Source organism: Dipodomys ordii, unplaced genomic scaffold (assembly GCF_000151885.1).
Source record: "Dipodomys ordii isolate 6190 unplaced genomic scaffold, Dord_2.0 Scaffold1, whole genome shotgun sequence".
In the NCBI taxonomy this organism is placed as follows: domain Eukaryota; kingdom Metazoa; phylum Chordata; class Mammalia; order Rodentia; family Heteromyidae; genus Dipodomys; species Dipodomys ordii.
Genome location: NW_012267217.1, coordinates 8,898,479 through 8,914,398, shown reverse-complemented (window position 1 = coordinate 8,914,398; position 15,920 = coordinate 8,898,479). Strand labels below are relative to the sequence as shown.

Sequence of the window (15,920 nt, the reverse complement as noted above, 5' to 3'; positions counted from 1 at the left end):
CAATAAAGAGAAAACTGCCTTCATCTAAATGCAGTTTCTACGCTTAAAGTTCAGATTCCTAGAAGATATTTTTATGGGCATTCAGTTATTAATGAATAATATCATAAAATGAATTTTTTCACTTCAGTCTCAAAATTTTTGACACCATGGCAAATATATCTGTTATATTTATTGCTTTTTAAATCATTTGAGCTATAAAAGATATTTATAATACTAACAGTCTGTCTTTAAACACTGTTTTCCTTAATTTTTTTTGGTATATATGTTGAGTTCTTGAATACATTCTTGCTTCCTTCCCCTCTTTATTTGTCTTTCTTTAAAGATAATAACAAATTAAAAAAGAATTATTTTTTCTCTTCATCAGTTTAAGTAATGTAAACTGTCTCTCTGTGTATTAATGTTTTGGGAGTGACTATATTGTTTGAGTATATTTATATGAGTGGATATTGTAACAAGAATTATACATTTTAGTTGCATCACTAACGTGCTCTTCTGTTTTTTTTTCTGTATTATTTTTAATGTTTGATGGGGCATGCCAAATGGTCAGATTTACATTGTATTTCCTTGTGTAATATTTGGTGGGACAGCCTTTTCAAATAAACAGGTTGTCAGAGTCTTGTAAGAAACTTTATTTCTTAAGTAAAAGAGACCAAGGAAGACAAACATTTATTGATATAATTAGTGAAACACAGGTTCTGATGAGACAAATGTTCCCTTTCAAGCAATGAAAGCTGACAGCCTAGAATGAGATTTTCTGGTCCAATGAGTTATATCAGAAGTAAATTTTAGGACTGCACTATATTGATACTCGTTTTATGCTAAGCATTAATTACTACCTAAGAAATAGAGAAAATGCTGCTAATAAATAATAGTATGGGTTATACTTTTCTCAAGAAAATTCATGATTAAAATGCTTAATTAAAAATACAAATAAAATAAAATAAATATTATTTGACAAAAACAAGAAATTATACTGCATAAAAGTTAACCACAAACTTTTGATGTAAATTTATTTCACTGTTAACTCCAATGATGAAGATGAGAGGCACAAATGTTCATAGTTCAGTTAAATGGAGTAAACAAAAGAAACCTCGATTCATGTCTCTTACAGTAGGACCATGTATCTGATGTTCATGACAGATCACTTCTTCTTTCCTTTCCCCTTTTTACTTCTCCCTCCTTGTTGAAGACATGGGTCCCCACCTCCTGTTTTTTTTTTGTCCTTTAATGGGTTCTTGTGGAAGAAAGAAGACTTAATGGACAATGGACTTTTCTATAAGTTACTTGAAATTCTGTATTTGTTATCCTATTGTCAACATTTAATTTCACATAGTAAGTTTAATAAGACTTGAAATACTTGTTTTGTCTTTTAAGTTAATAAAACAAAAACTTTAAACTGGAAAAAATAAAAATAAAAAATATTACTTGATATTTTTACATCATTCTTCCCCCATGTAGTTTACAAATCCTTATTGATTTAATTTACTGGGAATTTGAACATTTCAGGAAGCAAGTTTTCCCATCTTATCCTTGGGCAATATCCTGTTCTAAGTACAGTATCCCAGGTTATTTCTGAAATATAATCTAGCGAAGTATCACTGGACACATGTGGCATTTAGGCGTCTTTAAAACAATGTATTGGGATATTTTTTACATATTACACTGTCCAAGGCTTATATGTGGGAGACAATCCTGAGTTTAATTCTGACAAAGATAACATCTAATTATGACTTCTCCCATGGGGCAAGACCCCTCTGAACACACACATCCTCTGTCTTGAAACGTAGCAGGAAGGAGAGATTTCACTATTTACTACACTACACTAACTGCTATCTATACTATACTAACTATACTAGGAGGTTCCTTTTAAGAATGTCCTTTTATTTTTTCCCCCTGAATCTTAAGTTTTGAGAAAGGATTTTGAGGTTGAGATCTTTGCTGAGATTGACAGAACCAATATCTTCCAATGTCATTTCTGCCTTCATGCTTGAGAAGTATGTTGACTTGGCAAGAGAAAAGTCAAAACCTCTGCATGTCAGAAGTTTAAAGTATGTGTTCATTATTCTCTAGCCGCTAGTGTTGATAGTGACAAGTGTCATATGAGTTGAATTCTCCTTTTTTGCTGCTATTTTTATCAGTGTTCATTTATATTATGTTGGTGGTTCGCTTATTTCTGAAATAGGAATCATATCTTTACCTTCTGTGTTATGTCATTTAATTTTTCTTTCTTTAGTTAATATTTCCTATGGATTTCTGAGATTTTTTTCTTTTATAGAACCTGTGTTACAAATTGAATTCTCATTGACAATTTCTAAATTTTCTATCATAATTACTCTGTGATATTTCGTTTATAAATGCCAGGATTGAGATACTAAATTTTCTGACTACCAAAATTTCCTTTTTCCTTAACTTTTAATATATTCATCTTAATTATTTCAAAGCACTTAGTCTCACTTACTTTTTTCCTTTTATTCAATTTAATATTTAGCACAAATATTTTAAAAATGAAGAGATACTTAGGTTTTGTTTTTGTCTTTGTATTTCACAATTTATGTTTCAACTTGATATACCCACTGTATTGTTTTGAGAATAGCAAATAGATTTTGTTATTTGTTGGTTTTAAGTTTTTTTTTGAAAATGAATGATGCCTGTTTTACACAGTCTTTCCTAAAAGCATCTTTATTATAAAATAAAGAAAACTGAGCCAAGTGCCGGTGGCTTTTGCCTATAATCCTAATTCTCAGAAGAATACACTCTGAAGATCATGGTTCAAAGCTAGTCTGGGTAAGAAAGTCTGTTAAACTCTTATCTCTACTAAAACTATCAATTAAAAAAGAGAGAGAAAGCTGCAAATGGAGCTATAGTTGAAGCAGTAGAGCAGTAGCCTTAAGCACAAAGCCCAGGCCCAGAGTTCAAGTCCTAGGACTGGCAAAAAGCAAAATAAAAGAATCAGAATCATATCAGTATAAAATGTGTTTTTACATATTGTGCATATGCATTAGAGGTAGTAAGGGAAAATGTTCAATACTTTATTTCTTTGAAGTAGTTAAAAATCTACTATGTGTGATTTTTCTACTAGATAAAAGATATGTGAGTACTTTGCAACTTATTGTTTGAGATTAGTATTGTCTTTATACTCAAATCAGGAAATGATATCAAAAGAAAGAAAAAATATCAGACAAATATCTTTTGAGAATATGCATAAGCAATTTTTCATACAATAAAGAAAACAAAACAGAAAAAATTTGGAAAGGATCATATGTTATGACAAACTGAAATTTATTTGTAGAAGACAGTGGGTTAATATTTGATAAACATGTAATGCACTATGTTGTGCTAATGGAAACAGGCCCCAAATCACATGTTTATTTCAGTGGACACAGAAGTATTCAACAAATTTTGATGATACATTCATTCAATTAAGAGTCTCTATTAAGAATAGAAACCAGGAACATAAGTATTTATGACAGAGAAAAACAATAAATACTTAAATTTCTTCCAGATTCTTCTAAAACCTTTAAAAAAAAAAACATGAAAACAAAAACCCTAAGTGGAGACTTGCAGTTAATAAGCATGGTGTTTCAAAGGACACTATTACGCAAACAGAAACGATAAAATATTACAAATTTTTTATCTAGTTGGTATCTTGAATCCTGACTACAGAAATAATTATAAATGAATATTACAAAAAATAAAATTGTGGAAAATATTTTAAATAGATTTCTTCAAATTAGAGACAGAAAGAGACAGAGAAAGAGACAAAGAGAAAGATGGAGACAATAAGCACTTCAAAAAGATTCTCAAAAAATTATCAGAGTCTCAATAAGACTACAAACAGACATTGCTTCAAATATGCAAAAATTATTGTAATGAAAACAGTAACTGAGATAGGATCTTGTGAAACTCATCCTTGGCCACTGAATATTTCAATAACAATAGTTATATGACTATTTTTCAGAAACATGGTGTGTCATAAAAAGTGAAATGTAGGGCTGGGAAGGTGGCTCAGTGGTAGAGCGCTTGGCTTTCATGCTCGAGGCCCTCAGTTCGATTCCTCAGCACCACATAAGCAAAAAGAAAAAAGCCGTAAGTGGTGCTGTGGCCAAAGTGGTAGAGTGCTAGCCTTGAGCTGAAGAGCGGAGGGACAGTGCCCAGGACCAGAGTTCAGGCCCCACGACTTGACTCAAAAGAGGATAGCAAACATGTATTCAAACAAAAACTCATACATCAATGCTTATAGCAGCTTCAGTCAACTCAGAGAAAAATTGGAATACTGTACAGAGGGGTTCCAGTTACATGAACAAGGTAATGAGTACCTTTCCTATCAAGCATTGTTACCTCCCCCTTTGTTTTCCCCTACCATCCCTTCCCTCCCACCTACACAACTACACCCCTCCTCTTCTCCCCCACCCTCCGACTAAATTGTAAAGTTCGTTTTTCAACATAATGTCTTGTGCATCTCATTGTTACAATGAGTCAACCTGTATCCCTATTTAAGCATTTTGTTTTTTCCCTTCCCCTCCCTAAATTAGGGAAGTGTGTATATAAGATGCAGGGCACTGACATCAAATAAAGTGTAAACAGGGGTTATACTGTGGGGGAGAAACATAAAAGAACAAAAAATGCAGATGATATGATATTGCATTTAAAATATCCCACGGACTCCACTCCCAAATTACTCGAGCTGATTTGAAATTTTGGCAAAGTAGCAGAGTATAAAATTAACCCTCAAAAATCAATGGCTTTTCTGTATGCCAAAAATGAGAATAAAGTGGCTGAAATCAAGAAAGCAACTCCTTTTCTAATAGCCCCACAGAAAATAAAATACCTAGGAATTAACTAAAGAAGTGAAGGACCTCTATGATGAAAACTTTAAAACCTGAAAAAGGAAATCAAAGCAGAAATTAGGAAATGGAAAAATCTCCAATGCTCCTGGATTGGAATGATCAAATGTTCTTTCAAAAATTATAGCAAACAAGATATGTTAACAAGCCTACCAATAGAGTATTATTCAGGCATAAAAAGAAACTACTCAGAAATGCTGTCTTAAATGTACCTAAAAACATCATGTTATATGAGAAAATACATACATAAAATTTTATGATAAAATTTGTATGGTATAATTTAGTTGAAATACACACATTAAGTCAATCCTTAGAGAGAGAAAGTAATTTGTTGCTTTAATAGGATGAGATGGCTTTGGTTTTGTTTTTTGTTTTTTTTTTGTTTTGTTTTTTGTATTGGTTTTGTAATTTTTGTTTTAATTGGGAATAGAGTTTTTTAATAGGATGATAAAAATTATCTAGAGTTTGTAATAGTAATGGCTTCTCAAATCACTAAATGGTTTCTCAAAGTGTTGAAAACCAATGATTTCTAAAGTTTAATATTAATTTTGTAAAAGATGAAAGCAAGTGATTTTTACAAGCAGTTGGTGCCTGACATGTAGAAAGTAAGCAGTCATTATGTTTTTCTTTGTCAATGTTAGAAACTCTATTGTCTCAATGTCTTCTTAAAATTCATACAATACAACATATGGCATGAAGAAAATTATTGAATTATGTGTGATTTAAATATAGAAATGATAAAATATAAAATCACACAATTAAATATATGTGGTCTTAGTTAGCTAAACTCTCTAATCAGATAAATTCATGGCTTACTTTAATATCCTAAACTTAGCATATAAATGACTTCTTTATGCTATTTTCAACAGAAGACAAATTAATCATAATTTATTGACAGCCATGAATTAATTTTAATCCCATAATCATCTTCAGTAATTAAACAACTTGTGTGACTTTCTTATATAATTTAAATAATTTTCACATAAACAAAATAAAAATGTTAAGGAATGTGAAAAATGTTAAGGAATTTAAAATGCTTTCACTTTTAACTGTTTTTAAGTTTACAAGTTTTACTATCAATTATAACACCTTATTTTTCAAATGTACAATAAGCAACATAAATTCAAATTTACCTACCACCAGGTAGGCTTTAATTAACTGTCTGACAAATAAAACAGGTGTTCTAGTTTGTGAATATATAGAAAACCATAGCCGGCCCTTGGTTTACACTCAAAACCCACACTCAAAATTACACTAAAGGGAGAGAGTCATTATATATAATGACTCTCCATTACCCCTCTCTGTCTCTCTGTCTCTGTCTCTGTCTGTCTCTCTCTCTCTCCCTCTCTCTCTCTTTATATATAGTCGTAACAATTATCAAGAACAAGAAAGAGAGAGGAAGAGATAGAGAAAGAGAGAGAAAGGGGGGATATATATAAAGCAATTCAGGTTCTATCAAAGCCCAGCCCAGTCAAGAAATTTGAAAACACCCAGAACTGGAATTGCATAATAATAGAGAGGCAGCTTTGAGCAAAACAAAACAAAAATAACAACAAAAAAACAAGGGATAATCTCTAAGTCCTATATTCAAATACAAGTATTGGCATACATGAACACATACATACACACACACACACACACACACACACACACACAGAAGAAAAAGAAGGCAACAAAGTACTGAGGGAAGGAAGGACTTCAAAACAAATGTTATTTGTGATTTCTGGAGTAAGAGGTACATATAAGTGTCTTATATGGGAAATAGCATAAAAGAAAACTTGATATGGGTTCTTTGATGCCATGAGATATTGGTTTCTTAAGAATGGTCATTTACTTCTATAATGTAAGTAAATGATATGTCCAGAAGTTGGCAGAATTTTTGTGTAAATGAAATGTCCATGCTAGAGCAGAAGTTGGCAGAATATTTGTCCTAATGTTAGGGTGACTTCAGAGGCAAACAAAAGCAAATAGCCACAATACATTTGATTATCCCGTCTGGTGTTGGCATCCGTCTCTGAAGTCAAGTTATCACTCATGGGGAAGAAGAATTGAAGGGAATTGTGTGCACATTCAGAGAAGCAAAGATGTGTTTCTGAGAGCTATATTCTAAGAGTATCAACAAGTAAATGGTTTAAGTCAGTTTGTAATATAGCTGTCAGGGGGTGTTTTTATTTCCTCATGACATTCTGATTATTTTATAAAGCTGTAAAGATTATTTCTGCTTTCACATCTTATGTAATTTGGGGTATTTGACATGTTCTCTGCCCATATACTCAGAAATACAACTATATATTGAATTGGCTAAACTAATGCAAAGATAGAAAAAAAGGCAAGTAAAAGAAATAAATTCTGGACAGAAGAGCAAGAGAAATAAGAAAATAAAAAATAATTGAAAAAAAACAAGAGGGAAGCAAGGAGGCAAGTAAGATCAGGATGACTTACAGGCTCAGACATGAGCAAAGTGAAGGGAGAGTGGGAGAAAGTAAAGGAGGAAGAAGATGATCAACCATAAGAAATAAAATGAACTGAAGGAGGAGATGAAACAAATTTAAAGTAGTAATAATAAATTACCACACACAGATAAAAGTGGATTTAGTATAGCCTTTCTTGCAGATTAACAAGGAATAAACAAGTGTAATGAATTGATAAGTAGGGAAAGTGAGAATATAAAAAGCAAATTTAGTTGACATTAAGACATCCGTGCATGATTTTAACATCATGATGCATGCTAAGAACAGTTTGAGAGAGTGGATACTGATGTCATTTTTCAAGAAAGAATAAAGAAAGTATATAAAACTTAACAATAGCTACAAATGTTTATGAAAGAAAAATCAGTCCAAATATACCCGTATGTACCTATAGTGACAATTACTTGGGAACAGAGATCCAGAGTATCAGCTCAAGTCTAGCTAGGAAAAACTAAAATTAGAACATCTCAACCAATAAACGAGACATGGTAGGCCTCATCTATGATGCAAGATTCTAAGGAGAAACAGGTAAGACTATTAAGGTCTGAGGGTAACTGTCAATGTAAACAGATAAACATGTCTATTCAACACTATGGAAGGGGTCACTTTAAATTTTATTCAGTTAATAGTAACCAGCTCTTCACTTGAGCTCTACTCTATTTTCATTTATTTAATTATTTAAGTTTTTCATATGACACGTGTGTATGTTAGGTTGAGAGACTGAAAACAGCTTGAGAAATCCTCACTTCCATACTTTTAGTATCTCCCACAACAATTTAATTCAACACAGGAATTCAACTCACTTTGGTATTTTGTTTTTACATCTCTCACAACAATTTAATTTGTAACAAAAGAAAATGTCAAGAATGTTAAATGAAAAAAAGCCTCAATTAAACCTATAATTTATATAAATATAAGAACATAGAACATTCATATCATGTTAACACACACTTAAAATACATTACTAATAACATATTTATAAGAAGTCCATTACTAAGGCAAGAGATCTTACCTAGTCCATGTCTGTGGGTTGACATTGGAGGTAAAACAGTCCAAGTCTTGGTTTTGGGATTGTAGCATTCAACAGTGTTCAATGTCTTTAAGCCATCTCGACCTCCAATTACAAAAAGTTTATCATCAATAACTGCCACACCAAACTGTAGCCTCCTGCCATTCATCATTCCTGCCTGAATCCACAGATTTGTTCTGAGGTCGTATTTCTCTATGGTTGTAGCTCCTGATAAAACAAAATATCAAACAGTTAACAAACATTACTAATCCAACATACAGCCTGCCTGAAACAATGTGCAAATTATGCCATGGAAAAAGTTGTGGTCACAATCATTCTTCTTAAAGGGAGAGGGGTACAGAAATAAAATAAGTAGTAATTCAACTACTTTGGTCTTGTGCACCAACATTAATGATCAATACACATAACAATGTTCCTCTTGTTTGAATTACATCTTGGTGTCATGCTAATTTAATGACTCAAAATAATTGTTGCTTGTTGAGATTGAGAATTTCTTCACATTTCAAAACTCCCTTTTCTCATCACTTGCCATTTTAAGCATTCAAGCTGGGGTCCCAACTTTGAAGAAAATGTATGAGATAAGGTTTAAATGACCAACCATGTCTGTTCTCTGTATAATTTCTGAAAGTAAAGATAAGTTCCTTCAATAAAACAGTCCCATGTTTCTCTTTATACGTGCTGCATACCTTAAATAAAGCAACTGTAAGATGTTAAAGCAAATATATGGTACTATTTTACCTGTTTGTGTCTAAGGATTTGAGGAATAATTGATAGAATTTAAAGAAATATGCAATCTCTTATCTTTGTCTATCATGCTTTCACCTCTAAATAAAATAACTTATCTTTATTGAAAAGTTTCTTGTAAAGTTTGAGAGGTATGGTATCTGACAGATAAAAAAGAAATGAAAAAATACATTATTATGTAAAGTTTGAGAGGTATGGTTTCTGACAGATAAAAAAGAAATGAAAAAAATAACTTAAATTCCTAATGAGGCTTGTTAGAGTGCATTCACCTATTCAATTCATATTGAAGATCTCTGTCGAGTAAAATGACTTGAATACATATGTGACAGAAGTGTGGCAAGAAATAATCTGACTTCAGGTTCCAGGCTCACTGTTGGCTTTCATTCACCTATTTTTTTTATCTTTAATGATGGAACATCATTATTCAAGGACATTCAATATTTTTGTACCTTTTAAAATGACTAAGATCTTCACAATATAATAAAATGTTATAAATATAGAAAGATTATTCCTCTGGGGACTCATTTATTTCTTAGAGTTTAACATATATCAGCTTTTGTTTTTTGGCTAATGGAAACAAAAATGATAAAATTCATATTCAATATCTATTCAAAAGTAACAGAACAATTCTAGTATAAAGCCTGCAATGGATGCATTAGGTGTCTTTGGAGTGTCTTTAGAGACATCCATTAGTACAAACAAATATGAATATTTTCTAGGAAAGGAAAGCCCAATAATGCTTATGCATTCTACTTTGCAATGCATTCTACTTTGTTGCAATTCCATATTTAGCAACATCATTTATCTTCAAACAGCATAAAATTAAGTGGCAAATAGTTTTTGAATGTTGCAAAATAAATATCCTTAAAGGCAACTCTAAAGAATTTCCCTTATTTTCAATAACTAGTATATATCTGAGACAAACAGAAACTGTCAGACAAGTTGATGCTAGGCGAAATGAACCCCAAGATACGGATTCAAATGTTATTTTTTCTTTCTTGCTATTGTTTCCAATATATTTATAAGATGATTTCTTTGTAGCTTTGTACCTCCTCCAGGGTATATGCCCTGCTTTAACTGTATTTGATGTTGATATAATTTCTGGAGGGGAAGGGAAAAAAATGAACTGTTTAAATAGGGTTACAGGAAGACCCATTACAACAATGAGATGTACAAGACGTTATGGTGAAAAAGGAACTTTACAACTTTGGCAGGGTGGGGAGTGGTAGGGGTGGGTGGGGGTGGAGGTGGTAGGGGGATGTGGAGGTGTCGGGGTGTGGGGATGGAGAGGAGATGGGAAATAAAGGACAAGGCAACAATACTTGATAAGAAATGTATTCACTAACTTGTCCATGTAATTGTAACCCCTATGTATGGTATTTTCACAATAATAAAAGAAAAAAGAAAAAAGAAAAGCTATTCTAGTGAAACTACTACAAAAGTCCTTAGTTGTTCTTAGCCTTTCTACTGTGAGTTTAATGCAAAGTTAATAAACTCAATTGACAAACTTCCAATCCCAACCATTTTTACCAAGCCATCTATTAGAATGATCAGGAGCAGCTGAAAGTAGCAAGTCCTTGCACTAAGAGTGCATCCAGGGAAAATCTGCTTTGATCTGTCATAGAAAAGTCATTTGTACCAGGCGCTGGTGGCTCACGCCTGTAATCCTAGCTACTCAGGAGGCTGAGATCTGAGTATTGTGGTTCAAAGCCAGCCCGGGCAGGAAAGTCTTTGAGACTCTCATCTCCAATAAACCACTTGAAACCTGGAAGTGGTACTGTGGCTCAAGCGGTAGAGCGTCCAAGCCCAGAGTTCAAGTCCCACAAAAAAAGTCATTTATGTCTATCTAATGAAAAGGTCAAATTATAAAATGCCTTTTTATTAGAGCCTTTTAGTCTAATACTCCTGATGATTTTTGATGCCATCAAAACTTCAGTCAAATTATGTGAAACATATTTTAAGGCATCAGCAAAAACAGACATATTTTGGAAAAAAAATTAAAAGAAGAGGTATGTTTTACAGCACATAAAATAAGACTTCAAGGTTAAAAGGGAATATTATTATAACCAACTACTTATTACTTGATTTATTTTCAAAGAATAAGCATCTCATTGACTTTCATGTGTCTGTAGATTTAAAGAAAATATGCCATTCCAATACCATCATTTTATGCTCTAATAAAATGTTCCATTTTTGGTAAGAGTGGATACAAGTCATTCTTTTCTATGTACTGACTTCAAATTTTTTCTTCTTGTCCCTTCTCCATTACAATGCTTTACTTCATCACTGTCCAGAAAAAAAATCAAGCAGCTAGTCATGGATTCAAAACTCTGAAACTACAAACCAAAACAAATATTTTCTCCTTTTATTTTATCCTATCAGGGATATCATCACTGTAGTAAAACAAAAAAAAAATCAGAATTAAATGCCAAACTAAATACCATCTTGATTGTGGGCTGTAGCATCCAGAACTGAGGAAAACATTGTTGTTATAGAATTTTTCCTGATGTAAGAATATTTGCAAGCAATTAATGCAAATTCAATGCAAATACATGTACACAGCAGAAACTTTACTTAGTTAACTTAACTTTCCTGGTAATTAAATAATGTGTTCATGTGCTCAGTCAATTTGCAGAATGCACAATTTTTGTGTGATATCCAAACTATTTGGTTGACATTAAATCAATGTAATTTCTAATTATATATGTTGGTATGATGTATGAGTGAATGTGAATGTGTTTTAAAATATGTAGTTTACCTTAGGAAATAGGAAAAGTTGATTTTTTTTGTTTGAAACTTCCTATTATATTTTAAACATACATATGACTTAAGCCTATAGTTAAAATTCCAGTTCATTACTATTTAAAGCATCTTCTGGAGCTGCTTATGATTTCATAGAAAAAAGAATTTTAAAAAGTTGAGCCCAATTTTCAAATTTATTGTTACTTGTCTACTTTTTTATAGCAAAAGAGGGCATATAATGAAAGGAGCAATACTGATCAAGATGCATTGTGTTCATATACTTCTTTGTTGAAAAATTTATTTTATAACTATTTAAAGGTAATCAATATTTAAATATAGCTTTATCATGAATGATCAAATATGTTATTGTGAATCTATTTTCGTTTTCATTTTCTTAATAAATTCACGCTATTTAGCATTCATAGTAAAAAAAAATATTTGTGAATTAAATACATATTTTGAAGGCTCTATAAAATCAATTGAAGTTCACTTATCTTACAATGAATATATTAGACATTCAGAGTCAGTCTGTGTAATAAAAAATACAAGCTTTATAGAAATTCTTTTCCTTCACTGTAAAATAATCACATGTTAGAAGATTAAGATCAAATATTTATGACATCTATGCCAAAGGATAATCTTGTTAGTTTACAAAAGAAGAATAAGAATTATCACCTACAGTTCCTTTACAAAAATTTTGACAAAGAAGGATCTATTTAGATCTCAAAAATTGGTAATTGTGAAAGTCATATTCACTGACAAGTGATTTACTTCTGTCTAGACAGAGCCTTTTTTATTCTTATTCTGTAGATAAATAACTTGGCTTTAAGAGGATGAAAGTTCTTTAACTACAGCAAAACTAGGATAAAAAGGAGAACTTTGCTTATCATGAGCTTCTTTCCCAATAACTAAACATCTTCACACATGCAAATAGAATGACTCAGTTCTTCCTCTAGAACGATCAGGGAAGTATGGATCTTTCTTAAAATATCCCTTAGACAACCTAGTAAGATTCCAGAACAGAGTTCCCTGTGTGTGAGAAGCAAATTGGTATGGCAAGATGTTATTCATGGTTTTGAGCTGTTTCTGTAGCTTCCTACACACTGGTGACCTTGAACTAGTAATCTCTAATGGCAAATTTCAAGTCCAGAGAAAAAGTTGTCAAGTGGAACCAATGTGACTGAATAGGTTGCTGAAGGAAGCATCAAGAAGGCAGGAGAGAAAAGGGCATAGATGACAAATATGGTGTTCCTTTCGATATATTGCTTTTCTTCCCAGAAAGCCATATGGTATTTTAGAGTTATTTCAACTGCCTAATTGCTAAAGCACAGATTTCTTTGACACAGAATTGTCTTTTTTTTCTAAAGCCATATGAGGATAACTATTGAGTTACATGCTTCAGAAATTATCCAGTTATTGAATTGAGGATTGAAAAGTCAAGCTTTAAAATTTCCTAATAGTGTGCATTGTCCAGTTCAAGCAAAGGAAGTAAAAATCAGGTCAAGATGATTAATGTCGCTAAGATGTTTCATTTTCTATTTTTGCCTTTCAGTAGTACTAATAATGCTGCAATATGAGACAAATTAATGACCAACTATTTGGCCAAGTCCTTTCAATAGGAAAAATAAATACATTAGAATTTAAATCCTGGAATTAGTGAACTTCTTAATGTAGAACATATTAAAATCCAAGGCATGTATCAAATATGAAAATAGTATGATAAATACTCCTTAGTGAAGGTATTGAATAGTGTTAGGAAATTATGTTTTCATCACTGAATTAAGAATTAAAGCTGTGTTGTTGTATATTTCTTCATTTCTTATTATTAGTCATGTTAAGATGACCTATTGTAACAATGAGATGTACAAGATAAAATGTTGAAAACGAACTTTACAACATTGTGGGGTAGAGGGGGGAGAGAGGGCTGGATGGAGGAGTTGGGGAGGTGGGGAGGAAAGGGATGGTTGGGGAAAAATAAATAAGGGGGTAAAAATGCTTGGTAAGAAATGGACTCATTACCTTGCTCATGTAACTATAACCCTTCTCTACAGAATCTTTATAATGAAAAAATATATACAACTATATATTTACATATAATATATAAAATATATACTAATAAAATATATATTAAAAACATATATTAAGAACAAAAAAGAGAACACTTTCTTTGAGTTTAGTTGGTTTATTTAGTGCTAACAGCCACTTGGCTACTAATCATATTAATTTGAGAACTTTTGTTGTGAGTAGGCCATCAACAAGCAGGTGATGCACATATACAGGAATGAAGGATGTTCTTATTTCTCTTTCACATGTCCACTCAGTTAATCACTATCCAAGGGAACAGCTAGTGCTCCTGGAGGCTTGACTCCAAAATACTGGCCTTTTTTTTTTTCCTAACTAGGCTCCATTTAGTGCCCCAGGTATGATTATAAAAGGTGATAAACAGAACAAAGTAATCATGCAATTTTCTTATTACTTTCTCTACTTTGTTCTCAAAAGAATATCAATTTGAATGATTCACAGCTTTTTTCTTGATGTATTCTTTCTTTGACACTAAATAGTCCTTTACAAATGCCTTAATCACAGCCAGAACATCTCTATGCTAGGCTGCTGTTAGTTTGTATACAGGTAAGTGAACTTTCCTATCAAGATGAGGCAATTGCCTCTCAGCATCTCTATTCCCCTTCAGCTAAATCAAGAGATCTGTTTCTTCCTGGATGTGTTCCAGTGAGGAAGACCTTGCAGTGACCTTCAGCTTATAACTGTAACATCCCAATCCTATTTCTGTGACTGGAACAGTAAATGTTTTTCTTTTCAAATATAGGCAGCTATCTCCCATAGTTCTGACCTGCATGAATTTCAGTTATTAATATTAAATAATGATCATCTCCAATGGCTCACTGTGAGGTGCTACAATATATTTATCATAATTACATTAAATCCATATTTTGTTACTAGACCTTCAGTCTACAGATCACTCTCGTGGGTCTCATGCCATTTATTTCAACCTGTGATTGTTCTTTAGTTGAGGAACTAGTCATGGTGCAAAAGCAGGCCAACTAGGAGGCTACCTGTGATATGAAATTGTAAACAAAGAATCCTTCCAATTCAGCTCTTGATAAATTATATTTGGGTCAAATGAATGCAATATTCAGCAATACAGGTTTCCTAAAAATGTGAAGACAATTTTATTTTTATAAAAGGAGTTCTAGAACTGTATGTTATTGTTACATAAAGGTCAAAGAATAAAAATCATTGCCTTTGGGGGTGACATTGCATGCTTCTTTGTTGATGGTAAGTGGAGATAATAAAATGAAGGAAACCAAAGAAAATAAGGAAGCATATCAGCAATGCTCAATAAAGCTTGATGTACACTGGGAATCTGAGTTTCAAGGAATTCAATTTCACCATGAATTTTTATTCTTTTGATATATTTATCCACCTTTATAACGAAAAAAAGTACAACACATTATATAAACTACACAAAACAAATGGCATGCTACATTTGCTTGTCAAATCATATTTAGGTAACTTCTGCTTTTCAATGTTCCATAATTTATAAAATTAGGAAAAAATGAAAATAGCAACAAATGTTGGCTTATCAAATAAATAAAAAAACTATTTTAGAAGGAATATTTTCTAGATCTATTTTTTAAAATTTAATTTAATTTAGCACAGTCACTTATCTCATTTCTCATTGAAATGCCTTCTTGATATTTCTCCATCACAAATCATATAAACTTTTACACTCAAGTTCTTATCTGGGAACCCATAAAAATATCCCCGCAATAGGCAACAGAAAAAAAGCTATTGCAATGATATTTTATAACTAGTACTTTTTATTTTTTAAAAATTGTGAAAATACCATACAGAGGGGTTACAGTTACATGAGCAAAGTAATGAGTACATTTCTTATCAAGCATTGCTGCCTCCTTCTTTGTTTCCCTTTCCCATGCCTTCCCATCTCCCCCAGCCTCCCACCCCCCTGCGCCAAAGTTGTAAAGTTTGTTTTTCGACATAACGACTTGTACATCTCTTTGTTGCAATGGGTCCACCTGTATCCCTATGTAAACAATGTTTTTTCCCTTCCCT

General features: G+C 32.2%; 1 protein-coding gene across 2 annotated transcripts in view; it reads right to left on the bottom strand.

Moving 5' to 3' along the window:
• Klhl1 (kelch-like family member 1) overlaps positions 1-15,920 on the bottom strand; it is a 249,553-nt gene that overhangs the window by 41,597 nt on the left and 192,036 nt on the right. For both annotated transcript variants that reach the window (XM_013028584.1, XM_013028661.1), the window contains one exon: positions 8,325-8,549. In XM_013028584.1, the coding sequence (XP_012884038.1) occupies positions 8,325-8,549 (225 nt within the window). The remainder of the gene's footprint in view (positions 1-8,324; positions 8,550-15,920) is intronic.